This window comes from Narcine bancroftii, chromosome 10 (assembly GCF_036971445.1).
Source record: "Narcine bancroftii isolate sNarBan1 chromosome 10, sNarBan1.hap1, whole genome shotgun sequence".
Taxonomy (NCBI): domain Eukaryota; kingdom Metazoa; phylum Chordata; class Chondrichthyes; order Torpediniformes; family Narcinidae; genus Narcine; species Narcine bancroftii.
Window position 1 is genome coordinate 67,542,841 of NC_091478.1, and position 13,928 is coordinate 67,556,768.

At 43.8% G+C, this 13,928-nt stretch overlaps 1 protein-coding gene and 1 long non-coding RNA gene across 8 annotated transcripts in view; one reads left to right on the forward strand and one right to left on the reverse strand.

The window, feature by feature from the left end:
• The first annotated feature begins 2,934 nt into the window (after positions 1 to 2,934).
• Positions 2,935 to 13,928, forward strand: part of znrf1 (zinc and ring finger 1) — a 236,095-nt gene continuing 225,101 nt past the window's right edge. For 3 of the 7 annotated variants that reach the window (XR_011345699.1, XR_011345698.1, XR_011345700.1), the window contains exon 1: positions 3,099 to 3,968. Coding sequence is in view for 3 of the 7 variants with exons in the window: in XM_069901220.1 (XP_069757321.1) it covers positions 3,518 to 3,968 (451 nt within the window). In the remaining 4 variants the exon portion in view is untranslated. Of the gene's footprint in view, positions 3,969 to 13,928 lie in introns of all 7 variants that reach the window. The other 4 variants (XR_011345697.1, XM_069901219.1, XM_069901221.1 and 1 more) reach the window with 3 other exon arrangements.
• The window catches only part of LOC138744682 (uncharacterized), a 74,846-nt gene continuing 70,897 nt past the window's right edge, over positions 9,980 to 13,928 (reverse strand). The window contains exon 3 of the long non-coding RNA XR_011345703.1: positions 9,980 to 11,849. This is a non-coding gene — a long non-coding RNA (uncharacterized lncRNA). The remainder of the gene's footprint in view (positions 11,850 to 13,928) is intronic.

Consider the following 13,928-nt stretch of genomic DNA (forward strand, 5'->3'; position numbering starts at 1 on the left):
CTCAGGTATGTTTAATTGTTTCATTGGTGCAGGTGCAAGAGAGCTAGGCTTGCTTCTAAGCTTTGGAGTCTGTAGATGCTATTTTTCAACACAAGGTCTAGCATTGTGTGCCAACTCAAGTCAAAGAAGCCATTATGAGGCTGAAAAACAAGAATAAAATAGGAAAGGTAAAGGTTCCATTATTGTCACATAATACTACATATATAACATAACATATATGAAATTCTTTAATTTTGTTCACCACAAGGAACATAGAGAGTCACCATTTTGTTCAGCGCCCTTCGCAGAAATGAGGTGCTTGTGAGGAATGAACTTGCGACCCCTGGTTTACAAGACAGTGGTAAATCAGCCAAACCTTATGATTACCAAAATCAATTGTTTGGAACACCATTAAGAAGGGTGAGCTCAGTAATCACAAAGGGACTGGTCGGCCAAGGAAAACCTCCACAGCTGATGACAGAAGAATGAAGAAAAATCCCCGAATGCATGTCCGACAGATCAAAAACACTCTTCAGGAGGCAGGTGTGGATATTTCAATCAATACTTTCTGCAGAAGGCTTCATGAAAAGAAATACAAAGGCTACATTGCAAGATGTAAACCACTCGTTAGCTACAGAAAGGATGCCCAGTTTACAGTTTGCCACAAAGTATTTAAGAGACTACAGAAATCTGGAAATAGCCCTTGTGGACAGATGAGACCAAGATTAACCTGTGTCAGAGTGATGGCAAGAGCAAAGTGTGGAGGCATAAAGGAACTGCCCAAGATCCATGGTTTGCATGTTTTATTCTTGTTTTACAACCTCATAATGGTTTCTTTGACTTTCATTGGCAAAACACTGGTCCTCATGTTCAAAAATAGCCACTACAGACTCCAAAGGTGATCAAAAGCTTAGAAGCAACTTGACTCTATTACACCTGCACCAATGAAACAATCAAACATACCCAAGTATCCTCAAACACCTGTGAACTGAAATGTCTCAAACATTAAGGTGCCATGAAACAAGGGGACTATGTATAAAAAGTGTGGTAATTTCTACATGGCCAAACCAAAATAGCCTTGAATAAAATGTTTAATTCCATGTGAATTGTTTGATTACAAATTTAAAACTGCGGAGCACAGGGGCGAATAAAGAAAAAAAAATGTATCTTTGCCCCAAGCATTATGGAGGGAACGGTATCTTTATTCTTGAATACAGTTTACATTTACCAATAAGTCAAAATTCTGCCTGGCCTGCAGGAAAGAGAATCTCAGGGTTGTGTATGATGTCATGTATGTATCTAACAATAAATTGGAACTTTGAGGAGTATATTGGTGTTTAATAAATTCATTTGTTTTGGAATAGTGATGTTGATGTTGCCATCTATGGTGGATTACAATCCAGCAAACTGTCAGGGAAGAGCTGAAGAAGACAGTGAAGAGGATGGAATAAAGCACATACTTCCAATAGCTTGATAATTCTGAGCACCAAGAATTTTGGGAGGGTTATGGTCTGCATTGGGCAGAATGACGGTTCAGCACAGATTAGATGGCTGAAGGGCCTGTTTCTGTCTGCACTGCTCTATAGTTCTGTGAAACTTCCCATGAACACTCTTCTGGATTGCCTGGGAGTCTCCTGGCAACTCCAGGGGAAAAGACAGTCCCACAGCTTGCACCTCCATCCTCGGCCCATCCCTTCGCGAGCGAAGACGAACAAGGTGCCTTATAGTTTTTCAGCTTGAGGCACCGTGGGCCAGGGCAAGGAATTGGAGGCGAGTGCTTGCCCAGGACAAACGCCTCCCTCTGGGTCGCACGCCACGGAGCCTGGCGGAGTGCGAGGCGCGACAGTCAGAGTGACGCGGGATTGGCCCGCAGTGGTCTGTTCCAAGACCATCCATGCTCGCTGCCCGTTGTCCTTACGGATCCTTCGCCCTCCGAGTTTGCTGCTGCAGACCGCTAGAGAAACGCTTTCCCGCGCTCTCCGTGCATCTATTTCCCATACAGTGGGAAGTACTCAGTCGGAGTACACAGTACTCCGGCTATTCCTGTATTATTCCAAACTTGCTCGCAAGGATAGTCAGCTCGAGGACCAAAGGCATCATCCTGGAGTTGCGTCGGCTCCTCTGCGCTCAGGGTTGCGAGATGACAGCCAAGTCGAGGCAACAGCTCCCCAAAAGAAAACAAAAGCTGCAAATCCAGATGGGCCGGCAAGCAAGACCCCACCCCATTCATTCCCTTTGTTCTCCAGATCCCTCCACCCACTCATTCACGATCTTTTCCCGGCCCCATTGCCGTTTCTCTCCCCCAAGATGATGCTGTTTTCTGTTCACCGGCAACTCCCTAGGTCCATGACAGCGGCAACCCGATGTCGGCCGTGCCAACTAACCATACAAATGATCCACTCACTCCCCACCGCACCTCGACCGACCCGATGCGCTCAAATCTACGGGACAGGGTTTTTTTTTGGACAAGGCTGAATAATAAAGTCCATTTCGAGAATGCCTGTTAAACTAGAAAGGTGGGGAGTGTGGAGGGGGAAGTGGGGGTGGGGGGGGGGGGGAGTGTGAAGTGGGGGTGGGGGGGGAGTGTGGGGGGGGAAGTGGGGGTGGGGGGGGGAGTGTGGGGGGGGAAGTGGGGGTGGGGGGGGAGTGTGGAGGGGGAAGTGGGGGTGGGGGGAGGTGGTGGGGGGGGGAGGTGGTGGGGGGGGAGGTGGTGGGGGGGGGAGGTGGGGGGGGGGAGAGGTGGGGGGGGGGAGAGGTGGGGGGGGGGAGGTGGGGGGGGGGTGTGGAGGTGGGGGAGAGAAATGTTGCATTTGTAATGAGGAAAGTAGAGGTCGATGCTGGATTCTGGATGACAAAGCCGGAGGAACTCAGCGGGTCTGGGAAGGAGGTGGGTCAAGACCATTCTCCTGAAACAATGGCCGGCTTTTTACTAGTTTGGACTTACTTTGGGGCACTTGTTCGAAGACGGGCACCGTTCACCACCGTCTTTTTGAGACAGGGACACGCATCGTCAACAACAAGCGGGGAGAGAGGCACCCAACACACAAACTCGGCCCCTGCAACAACAGGACAGAAAGGGGGAAGTGGATATTAGTGTTAAACCCCGACGCCGCTGGAAATGTGTGGCTTCCTGCAAGACACTTCCTGCTTCTTCAAAAGGAGCCGGTCGGCGCTTTTGTTCGCGGCAGCTGCTGCTCGCGCGCTTGGCTGCGCGCTCCCGGGATTGGAGCCGCTTACGGGAGTGGGCGGTCGGTCGGTCGGTCACGGAGCTCCGGGCGGGCAGTAGCGATGGCCGAGAGGGAAGGGGCAAGAGACGGCCTGGCATAGACGGTGGCAAGCGGCGTCTGGGACTGACAGAGGGGATCGGCGGCGGGCGAGATGGCCGAAGCAGCGGCGGCGGCGCCTCAGTGAGGCGGCGGGCGGGGCGGCGGCAGCTGTCGGTGCGTTCGGCCGGGGCCGCGGCCTCGGCTCCTCTCCTTCCCCCCCTCCCCCCCTCTGTTGCTGCGGCTGAAGCCCCCCTCTCCCTCTCCCTGTGGTGATGGGAGGGAAGCAGAGCACGGCAGCCCGCTCGAGGACCGCTTTCCCCGGCGTGTCGACGGACGACAGCGCCGTGCACGCCGCTCACTACGGCCACTACCGGAGCGGCGTCAACACCATGGGGCTGAGGACTCGCTCGGTGAGCAGCGTGGCCGGGATGGAGCCGGCGCATCCCTTCGGGCTGTACGGCAGCGGCGGGGCGCGCTCGGCGGCGGCGGGAGGAGGAGGCAGTCGATCGGACGGCGGCGGCGGTGAGCAAGGCGGCGGCACCGGAGGAGGAGGAGGCGGCGGTCCCGCCGCTGGGCCAGACTCGGCTGGCAACGGTTACCAGGAGACGGGAGGAGGGCCGGGCACCCGCGAACTGCAGCTGTACCTGGGGTCGCGGGCGGCGGCCGCGCTGTCCGATTCCCTGCCGCTGCACTTGGCTCCGCGCTGGTTTAGCGCGCACAGCGGTGAGTAACGGCGGGCACCGGCGGCCGGGAGCCCCCCACCCCGACCGACCCCGATCCTCGCTCTTGGCCACCTTCTGCCCACACCCACTCGTATTGCCAAGCGGCGAGTCGAGTATCATGTCTCCAACGTGATTGACACGCCTGTCTTATTTTGGAATGAAGTGGTTAATGCAGGTAGTTAGAACAGGTACCGCTGTTGGCTTGGACACCTATTAGAATCATTGCTGTACTCCCCACCCCCACCCCCGCTGGTTTATCACTCTTAATAACAACCTCATTACATCCAGTGATGAGGGGCTCCAGCCCGAAACGTTGCTGATGCATCTTTACCTTTTGCTCCATCCATTAAGGCACTGTTTGACCTACTGAGCGTCTCCAGGTGTGTTTTCTTTCTCGCTTGACCTCGGTGTCAACAGAATCCTCCTCATTAGGAATGATAAACGACGTTTTTTTCAATCCAGTTAGTTCTTTTGCACTTGACTCAAGTTTGCTGCATGCACGTTGTGACTGATCGTTGTTAGTACTGGGTATTATATTTTGCAAGCTGAATAATGTAAACCAGTTTCACTCATGCCACAATGATGCTGTAGAATTACGGATCTGCCTCAATGGGGCTCCTCACTGAGTAACATGGTAATGTAGTATTAATAACTGGTCCACTCTACCTAGCACCATTTTAAAAAAAAATCCATCATGATTACAGTTGTTTCTATGTGGCACTCAACGTTTGAAATAATATGATTTAAAATAACTAATTTTCCTCAACATTGGCTGTTGGAACTTTGGATGTCCTTCCTCTTTCCAAGACTCACCCCCAACATACAATTCAATTTTAATTCCTCATGATGCAAATGCTTTAAATTGCAATAGTTGTTTACAGATACACAGCAGAAGTGATCGTTGGTACAGCCAGGAGGAAGTTTCTTTTTGTGCAGTGGTTCAGGAAGAAGACATTAGTGTACTCTCACCTCTCTGCCTTGGGTTGATGGCCAGAGAGAACCAAAGCCTGGGATTGGTCACGGCAGTGGACCAACAAACCGTGTTTGTATCTTGAGGTCCATAGTAAATGCATTTAAATACCTTCCAAGGAGAGGGATACCCGATGATAGGTTTACGAAACACTCAAAGGAAAGATGGTTCACTCTGAAAATCTCACATTTGTACATCCGAAAAAAAGCATTTTGAAACTTCTGTGTTCACTGGCCTAAATGGGTGGCTTGAAAAATAAATCCTAATATTGATGAACAAAGTGGTTCATCTTGTTAACTTTGGGCAACACAGTAGCACACTCTCTCACAGTCCCAGTGATCAAACCTGACCTCTGTCTATGTGGAGTTTGCACCATGTCCCTGTGACTGCATGAATTGCCCCGGGTGCTCCTATTTTCCTCCAACATCTCAAAGGTGTGCTAGTTGGCGTGTCAACTGGCCGCTGTAAATTCTTCCAAATGTGTAGGCACATGGCTAAATTTGGTGGGGGGGGGGGGAATTAGAGGGTTTGATGAGAATGTGGTGGAAAATAATAGGAGTAATTGAGGGTTAGTGTAAAACGGATTGATGTTGGGTGCCGAAGGGCTTGTTTACGTTGACATTTTGTGCTGATGGGCCCTCTGCCGTGCTGTATGATCATCGAAGCAATGTTTGCACGGGATGTTTTGCATTACCGTCAGTTTATTTGATCTACATTTACGCCAGTGACACACAGGTTCTCCTCCAGTTCATCAGATACCACAGATTGTATTTCTGTAGCATAACTTGTGCATGACGGATGTATTTAAGGATTGGGCGCAGGAGCGGGGAGACATGATGATGAGACTTGTCAAACACAGCAGAACAATGTATAGATGCTCTGAAATTCTTACTGTTGCCAAATAAATACACAAGTTGCACTAACTACACTAGTATGAATTAATTTACCACAAGATGCCAAGACAAAAAGAAATAATTATAAAAGGAGCAATAAATATTTAGTTGCAGTTAATGCAAGAAAAAGTGGTGTTTCAGTACATGTAGGCGTAATAAAAAAAATGAAATGCTTTGAAAACTAGGAGGTTGGTGGCAAGGCAGAGAATTTCCTGAACACAAGGGTAGCTGAAGAGCCGAGGTAATGAATTGAAGGCAACAGAGAACGAAGAAGAGGTGGGGGGGGGGGGGGGTTTGATGAGCAAAGGATGTCCAGAGATGAAATTTGAGGAAAGTCTGAGATGTGAAGATGAGGAATGAGGATCTTCTGAAAAGATAGATTACTGAGTGAAAATTGTGGAGTCATATTAATTTTGAACTAATATCAGTTTAGGAATTAGCAATAATAGAAAGAATGTACAATGGATGAGTGAATGGAGGCGGTTTAGGAATAAATCTAAACTGTGTTGTAGACGTGAGAAAATGATAACAGAGCGAGTGTGGGGCAGGAAATTCTGCTCGCGTTAAGTGGTCTGAATTGAATCTGCATCTCAGCTAGAAAACCAGAAAGTTGATTTGATTGGGGTAAACCATGTAAGAACTGGAGTAAAGCAGTGCCAGGAGTACAGTGCCCTCCATAATGCTTTAAAGAAAGGTACTTTTTTCCTTTATTTGCCCCGTGCTCTACAGTTTTAAATTTGTAATCAAACAGTTCACATGCAATTAACGTGCACATTCCAGATTTTATTCAAGGTGATTTGTAGACATTTTGGTTTGACCATGTAGAAGTTACAGGGCATTTTATACATCATCCCCTCATTACAGGGCACCATAATGTTTGGGACATTTAGCTTCACAGATGTTTGAGTATTCAGGTCTGTTTGATTACTTCATTGGTGCAGGTAGAAGAGAGTTAGGCTTGCATCTAAGCTTTTAATTACATTTGGAGTCTGTAGTTGCTTTTTTTTTCAACATGAGGACCAGAGTTGTGCCAATGAAAATAAAATAATCCATTGAGGCTGAAAAATAAAGAATAAAACAGTAAGCGACATTAGCCAAACCTAATGATTACCAAGATCAACTGTTTTGAACATTATTAAGAAGAAAGACCATATTGCTGAGCTTAGGAGTCGCAAAGGACTAGCATTCCGAGGAAGATCTCCACTGCTGATGAGAGAAGAATTCTCATCATAATGAAGAAAAATCTCTCCAACAGATGAGAAACACTCTTCCGGAGGCAGTTGTGGATTTGTCAACGTCTACTGTCCGCAGAATACTTCACAAACAGAAATACAGAGGCTACACTGCAAAATGAAAACCACTAGTTAGCCACAGAAAGGATAGCCAGATTACAGTTTGCCACAAAGTTTTTGAGTCTTCAGCAGACAGTATTCATTGAAATATCCACACCTGTCTTCTGAAGAGTGCTTTTGATCTGTCGGCCAGGTGATTGAGGATTTTTCTTCATTATGATGAGAATTCTTCTGTCATCAGCAATGGAGATCTTCCTTGGAAGACCAGTCCCTTGTGATTACTGAGCTCACCAGTACACTCTTGCTTCTTAATTAAATTCCAAAAGGTTGTTTTTTGGTAATTCTAATGTTTGAGTGATGTGTCTTATTCTTGTTTTTCAGCCTCATAATGTCATTGGGCACAACTCTGGTCCTTTTGTAGAAAATGACGACGACAGACTACAAAGGTGTTCAAAAGCTTAGAAGCAAGCCTAGCTCTCTTGCACCTGCACCAATTTAATATGCCTGAGTATTCACAAACACCTGTGAAGCCAAATGTCCCAAACATTACAGTGCCCTGAAATGAGGGGATGATGTGCTATAATTTCTGCATATTCAAACCAAATGTATACAAATAACCTCGAATACAATCTGGAATGTGCACTTTAATCACATGTGAATTGTTTGATTACAAATTTAAAACTGTAGAGCACAGGAACAAATAAAGGAAAAAAGTCTTTGTCCCAAACATCTGATAGCTTGGTTTATTCCAGCTTTGTTTTTTTTTTAAAAAAAGGGTCTTCATACTGATAAAACAATTGCCTGGTGTTTCAGTGGTCTTTGGATCTGTGAAAGTTTGTACTTTTATAAGAAAAATAGGGAGAAATTATGTCACACTCTCTGGACAGTTCTGTATTTACTTTTGACGGTGCTTTTGCTGTTGTCTGAGAAATATTCCTGAAAACAATAGGAAAACATTTTGTTATTGCTTTTCAAAATATTTTCTTGGTTGAGTTGGTGATGCTGATTACTTGGTGCAGTCTTTACATAGTCTCTGAGGCTCTTCTGTTACATTGTCTTATGGGTTTGAAAATGTCTTGTTTTCACACCAGTTCTCTGGTTTCTGATTCGGCTGCAGAGTTGTCGGGTTGAATAATCCACAGGCACTCGTTGTTTATGAAGGAACGCTGTTTTCCTTTACTGTTGGGGGTGCTGGGCTCGGCTAATGGCGCCTCTCAGTGTGCCTTTACAATAAGCAAAACTTGACAAACTTTGTATTTCTTACATGATAATATAGGAATCTTTAATTTTAACAGGTACCGCTTAAAGGGGCAAGTCGTTCAGCAATTAGTTTTGTGCATTTTTTCACTCTATGTACATTATAGAGAAGGTGCTCAGTTCCTTCTCTTATTTCTTGGACATGGGCCAGAGATTACTATGTGTGGCTGAGCGTATTAATTTTTTTTCCAAGTTAAAGTTTATTTATCATTTAAATGTAAAAAAAAAATAAAATACAAGTATAGCCCACCAAAACAGTTCTCCGGTCCTTGATGAAACACACTGCGTGCAAGCGTACACACACACACACACACACACACACACACACACACACACACACACACACACACACACACACACACACACACACACACACACACACACACACACACACACACACACACACACACACACACATTCAGCATTCTCACTGTCTGTGGGAAGAAGCTGTTTCTCAGCCTGGTGGTTCTGTCTCTGATACTCCTGTATCTCTCCCAATGGGAGTAGCTGAGAGATGCTATGTGTGGGGTGGTAGAAGTCCTCAATGATTTTTCAAGCCCTCTTCAGACAAAGATCCTGGTAAATCCCATCAATTTTGGGGTGGTGGAGGGGGAGCAGCACAAGATGGTGGAGTGAGACCCTACTGATTTTTCTCTGCTGCAGTTATGGTCCTATAGATTGATCTGATGCTCTACAGCAACTGTACCACACTGAGATGCAGCCAGCAAGGATGCTTAAAATAGAGCTCCTGTAGAAAGTTGACCTCTGTCTTGCCCACCTCAGTCTTCTCAGGAGGTGCCGTCATTGTTGTGCCTTCCTGACAAGCAAGGAGCTGTTTTGTGTCCAGGACAGTTCACTTCTTAAGTGGACTCTGAGGAACTTGGTGCTCTCTTCTCTCTCCACTATTGAGCTATTACTATGGAGTGTGGTTGGCCGTGGGCCTCCTGAAGTGCACAATCATATCTTTTCTCTTGTCCACATTGGGTTGTTTTATTCCACCATTTCTCAAAATTTTCCACCTCTTCTCTGTATTGTGAATTGTTATCATTGCTGATGTGCCCAGCTACTGTTGTGTCATCTGCAAACTTGAAGTCTCTATTGGAACTAGATGTGGAGTTGCAGTCATGGGTCAGAATCATGAACAAGAGCAGGCTGAGCACACAGCCCTGAAGTATGTCAGTACTCAGTGTGATGGTGCCCGAAGTTCTGCTGCCAACCCAGACAGATTGGAGTCTTTCCATGACGACGTCCAGAATCGAGTTACACAGTAGGATGGTGAGTCCTAGCAAGGATAGCTTCTCCACCAGGCTCTGGGGAATGATTGTGTTAAATGCTGAGCTGATGTCGATGAAGTACGAGGATTTGTTCTCCAGATGGGACAGGACGGAGTGGAGGGACAAGGCTGTAGCATCATTTGAGAAAGCCCTGTTAAAGCATTTTTTTTTCTGTCCTCTGAAAGATCCATGGTGTGATGGATCTGGGGAAAAATGCTTGCTTTGGGAGTCTGGTTTCAAGCCTGATGAGGCTTCTCCACTGAATCTGGTTCAATGTGATTAGAAAGCTGCTTGGTGGGAGGAGGTGGCGGGGGGGGGGGGGGGGTGTGGGGGGGGGTGGGGGGTGGGGGGTTGGAGGGAGATGGCTATTGGTCTGGTACAGAACATTGTTCTATTCTGCCAATGTATTGTAATGGTTTTATAAAGATGATGATTTTTCTTCAATTGTTTGACATGACAAAGGGAGATTATCAGTTTATAGATTATACAGAAGAGATGGAAAATTGGCCCACATTTTAATTTTTTTTTAAAGTTTTTTTTAAGCTTTTAAACTTTTTAACCAACATTTCAGGATTGAACCCTTTATGTATTTTTTTTTACCTTTACTGTTATAAAGGACACTGTTTGACCTGCTGAGTTTCTCCAGCATTATTTTTACATATTTTTTAGTTTCATTGCTGTTCATGATTGTTCTGGGATAGTGTTATGTGGTGAAATAGTTTGGTAGAGGAACGGTCATTTTGATGTTTAGTGAAAGGTCCAGCCGCTTGTTAACTCCCTTGGGTGAAACAATTATTTGAAGCTGGGTCTTAGAATCTACATGTCTGTGCACTCTATTAATGACTGAGACTTGGGTGCTCCAGTAGAAGTAATGAAGTTTGAACCGTTTCCTGTTCAGCCTTTTGATAGTAGCTTGTTGGAACTGAAGAGCAGTATTGTTTTGAGAAGAGGGTGATGCAATGACTCTTGTTACCTTATTTCCCTCCAATCATAGTGGGATTGGGTTGATGATTAAAATCATGATTTCCAATTGTAACGTAGCTGATTTGGATCGGTTATGAATTTATAGGGATTGTCAAATTTGAGAAGGATTCATCATAATCCCTGTCATTTGACCCTCAATTGCATTTGTGGAGTTGAAAAAATGCAAGGACCATCTTTGGTTCTGCTTTTTATTTACCCTCTAATTGTTGAGTAGTGAAGATCATGAATGATCTCTGCATTGGGAGACTTGAGGGATCTCCTTGACACTGGAAGGAGGCAGATGAAGAGCATGCTTTCCTATTGCAGAGTTGCAATTGGCCCTTTCTTGAAATTGGAGTGTGTTGAGGTCATTTGCACCATCTTCCCAGATGAGGGCATGGTAATGGGGATTCACACCAGGAATACTTTTCCACTATGATTTGGTATTTCAACAGGGTTTTTGCCTGCTTTGGAACCATTTTCTTTAATTTATGAATGACCCTAACCCTGGGCTGGAGTAGTGTTAGGCTAGTATTCTATGGGATGGCATCAAGGACAATTGTGTCAAATTATAGGGTTTCAGTGAATTTTCTTTGTGCTGTGATCACCAGTCAACAGTCATTGATAAATTCTTGTTTGTTCTTGGCTTTCAGTGGATGATGCTGTCAGCACTGAAGAATCTTTGCATATTATGTTTATCAGTTGGTTGCTGATCCCGGGGAAGGGGGGGAGGGGGAACCTTCTGCAGCCTTCTCACCCACTATTTGTTTCTCAGATCATGAGGTTTTTTTTGTTGGACTCTGCCTGTAGATGCTTTGTCCTTGCAATGTCACAGAATTTCCAGACCAAGAATATAGTGTGTGCACAATTGCTTTCTTGTATCTCCTGGTTGTTTTCATTAAACCAGTCTGTGTTTACTGCTGGAGAAATTAAGGAGAAATGCGCCAGTTATGACCATTCATAGTGGATGCCCTGGTGGTTGAAAGTTATCAGTATCTCATTGGAGAATGTGGGGAACACTGGTTAACATCATTGTTTTTGTTAACATGTCAGCCATAATCCAATAGGACACTGGACTGAAGAAGAACGTGGTTTAAAGTTGTTTCTTCATTTTGAAGGCGGTTTAACTGAAATGTTGAATCCAGAAACTACTGATAACTGTCTCTTGGCTATTAACACTGTTGAAATAGCTTCCAAGCAGGCTGAGGTCTGTTATGTGCTTGGCTTGGGGAGCTGCAAAAGAGATAGTTACAAAAATGGAGCAAGGAGGATTAGAATTCATGCAAAGATTAATTCAGGGTGAATATATTCTTTCTTTTTTAATTTTTTAATAGGAAATACAATACAATGAAGAAAAGGGAACAAAATTGAAAATACAGTATTGTGTGTGTGTGTGTGTGACTTCAAACTGTATAAACTCTTCCCCCCCCCCCCCACCATTGCAATGGGTGAAAATGAAAATAAATCAAGTATTGTATTAAAACCCCCACCTACCCTACTCTAATAAAAAAAAACTAATAAAAAAACAGCCATGCATCTTATCCTGAGGGTTACATATAAAACTAAGGTAAGACTATATCTCATCTGGAAGAGTAAATACATCTAATCACATCAGAAACATTTTCATCATATGAAAATAAGACATAAAAGGTCACCATGTATCTTCATATTTCACTTAACATGTACCTAATTTTTTCTAAACTTGAACAGGACATAATATGAGAGAACCATTGAAGCATTGTTGGAGATCTCGAGTCTTTCCATTTGAATAGGATGGGTCTTCTAGCCAATAATGTAGAGAATGCCACAACCTTCTGGACAGTTCAAGAAAAACTCCTTATGTCTGGGTCAATAACCCCAAAAAGAGCTGTTATTAGATTGGGTTGTAGCTCCTCATGGAGTATCGTTCAAAAGATATTAAAAATGTATTTTCAATAATTTTCTAAGGATGAAAAAGACCAAAACATGTATGTCAATGTAGCAATTTCAGATTTGCTTCTGTTACAATTGGGTTAATATTAGAAAAAAATATTAGCCAATTTATCTGGACATGTGAATACGCTGAACCACTTTGAATTGGATTAATGAATGTCAGGAATATATTGTTAACTGATTTATCTAGCTTGTGCAGCTTCGATGGGATAAATAGTTGAAATGATCAACTTTGACATTTAAATGTGTTAGCTAATTTAAGATAACTATCACTGAACTATTTGTTGAAGTTGATTAAGGTTTCTTGGATGGACTATCAATGCATTGTTGGGATTGTTACAAATGTTTAATATTTTTGGCTCTCAAATTTTCTGAGCTAAATATTCTTATTTGGACAAGGAACAAATAAATAATCTTGCTTCAATGCAACTGCAACTAATCCAGAATGGAATAGCCAAATATTTTGTATTTTTCAACCAAAATGTTTTGAGGTCATTATTGAATCTTGTTTTTAATTTGTTTTCAATAATTTGAGAGCCTCCTGCTATTGGAGAGGACACTGACAGGGCAATTAAAGAAAGACATTGATAAAATCCAGAAAAGAATAACGATCAAGTGTGGAAACCTAAAGGCTATAATTATATGCCACTTAGATTGCAAAGTGTGATTTGCTCACAGCAAAGCTCCAAAGAAATTAAAAAAAAAACTGCCATAATTATTTTGCCAAATTAGTGAACATGATGTAAATAGTTTTAACAATGTATTGTGTATCATTTGATCAGTACAAAAATTTTCTTTGGGCTGAACAGGCTCATAGTATGACAGAATGATGGCTTCTTAAAGAATTACAACTTTTTCGTTAAAATCGTGTTTCTTCACCTGTTACCATTTCTTTACCTTGATTCCCATATACATGCCACCTTGGGGCAGCACGGTTAGAAAAGTGATGGGCGCAGTGTTATTACAATGTCAGTGACCTGGGTTCATATCCAGCGCTATCTGTAAGGAGTTTGTACGTTCTTCCCACATCAGCTAGTGCTTCCTCTGGGTGCTCTAGGTACCTCCCATTTTTCATAAATGGGGATTCTAGGTTAATTTGTGTATTTGTGGGGCATGGGCTAATGAGCTGGAAGCCATGCTGTATATTGAAATTTGTCTATTTATATTTGTATATGGACTATTTCCTATTATTTTAAATAATGCTTTCACATTTTCTTTATTAAACATTATTATCTCTTTCATACCTGATCCTTTCTTTGCTTGGTAACATCCGTTTTTTAGTTCAAAACATGAGCAGAAACATTGCTGCAAAGACTAACTCAACAACTTATCCCTCAATAGGAAATGGGGGGAAAAGCTTGATACCTGTTGGAAAATTCC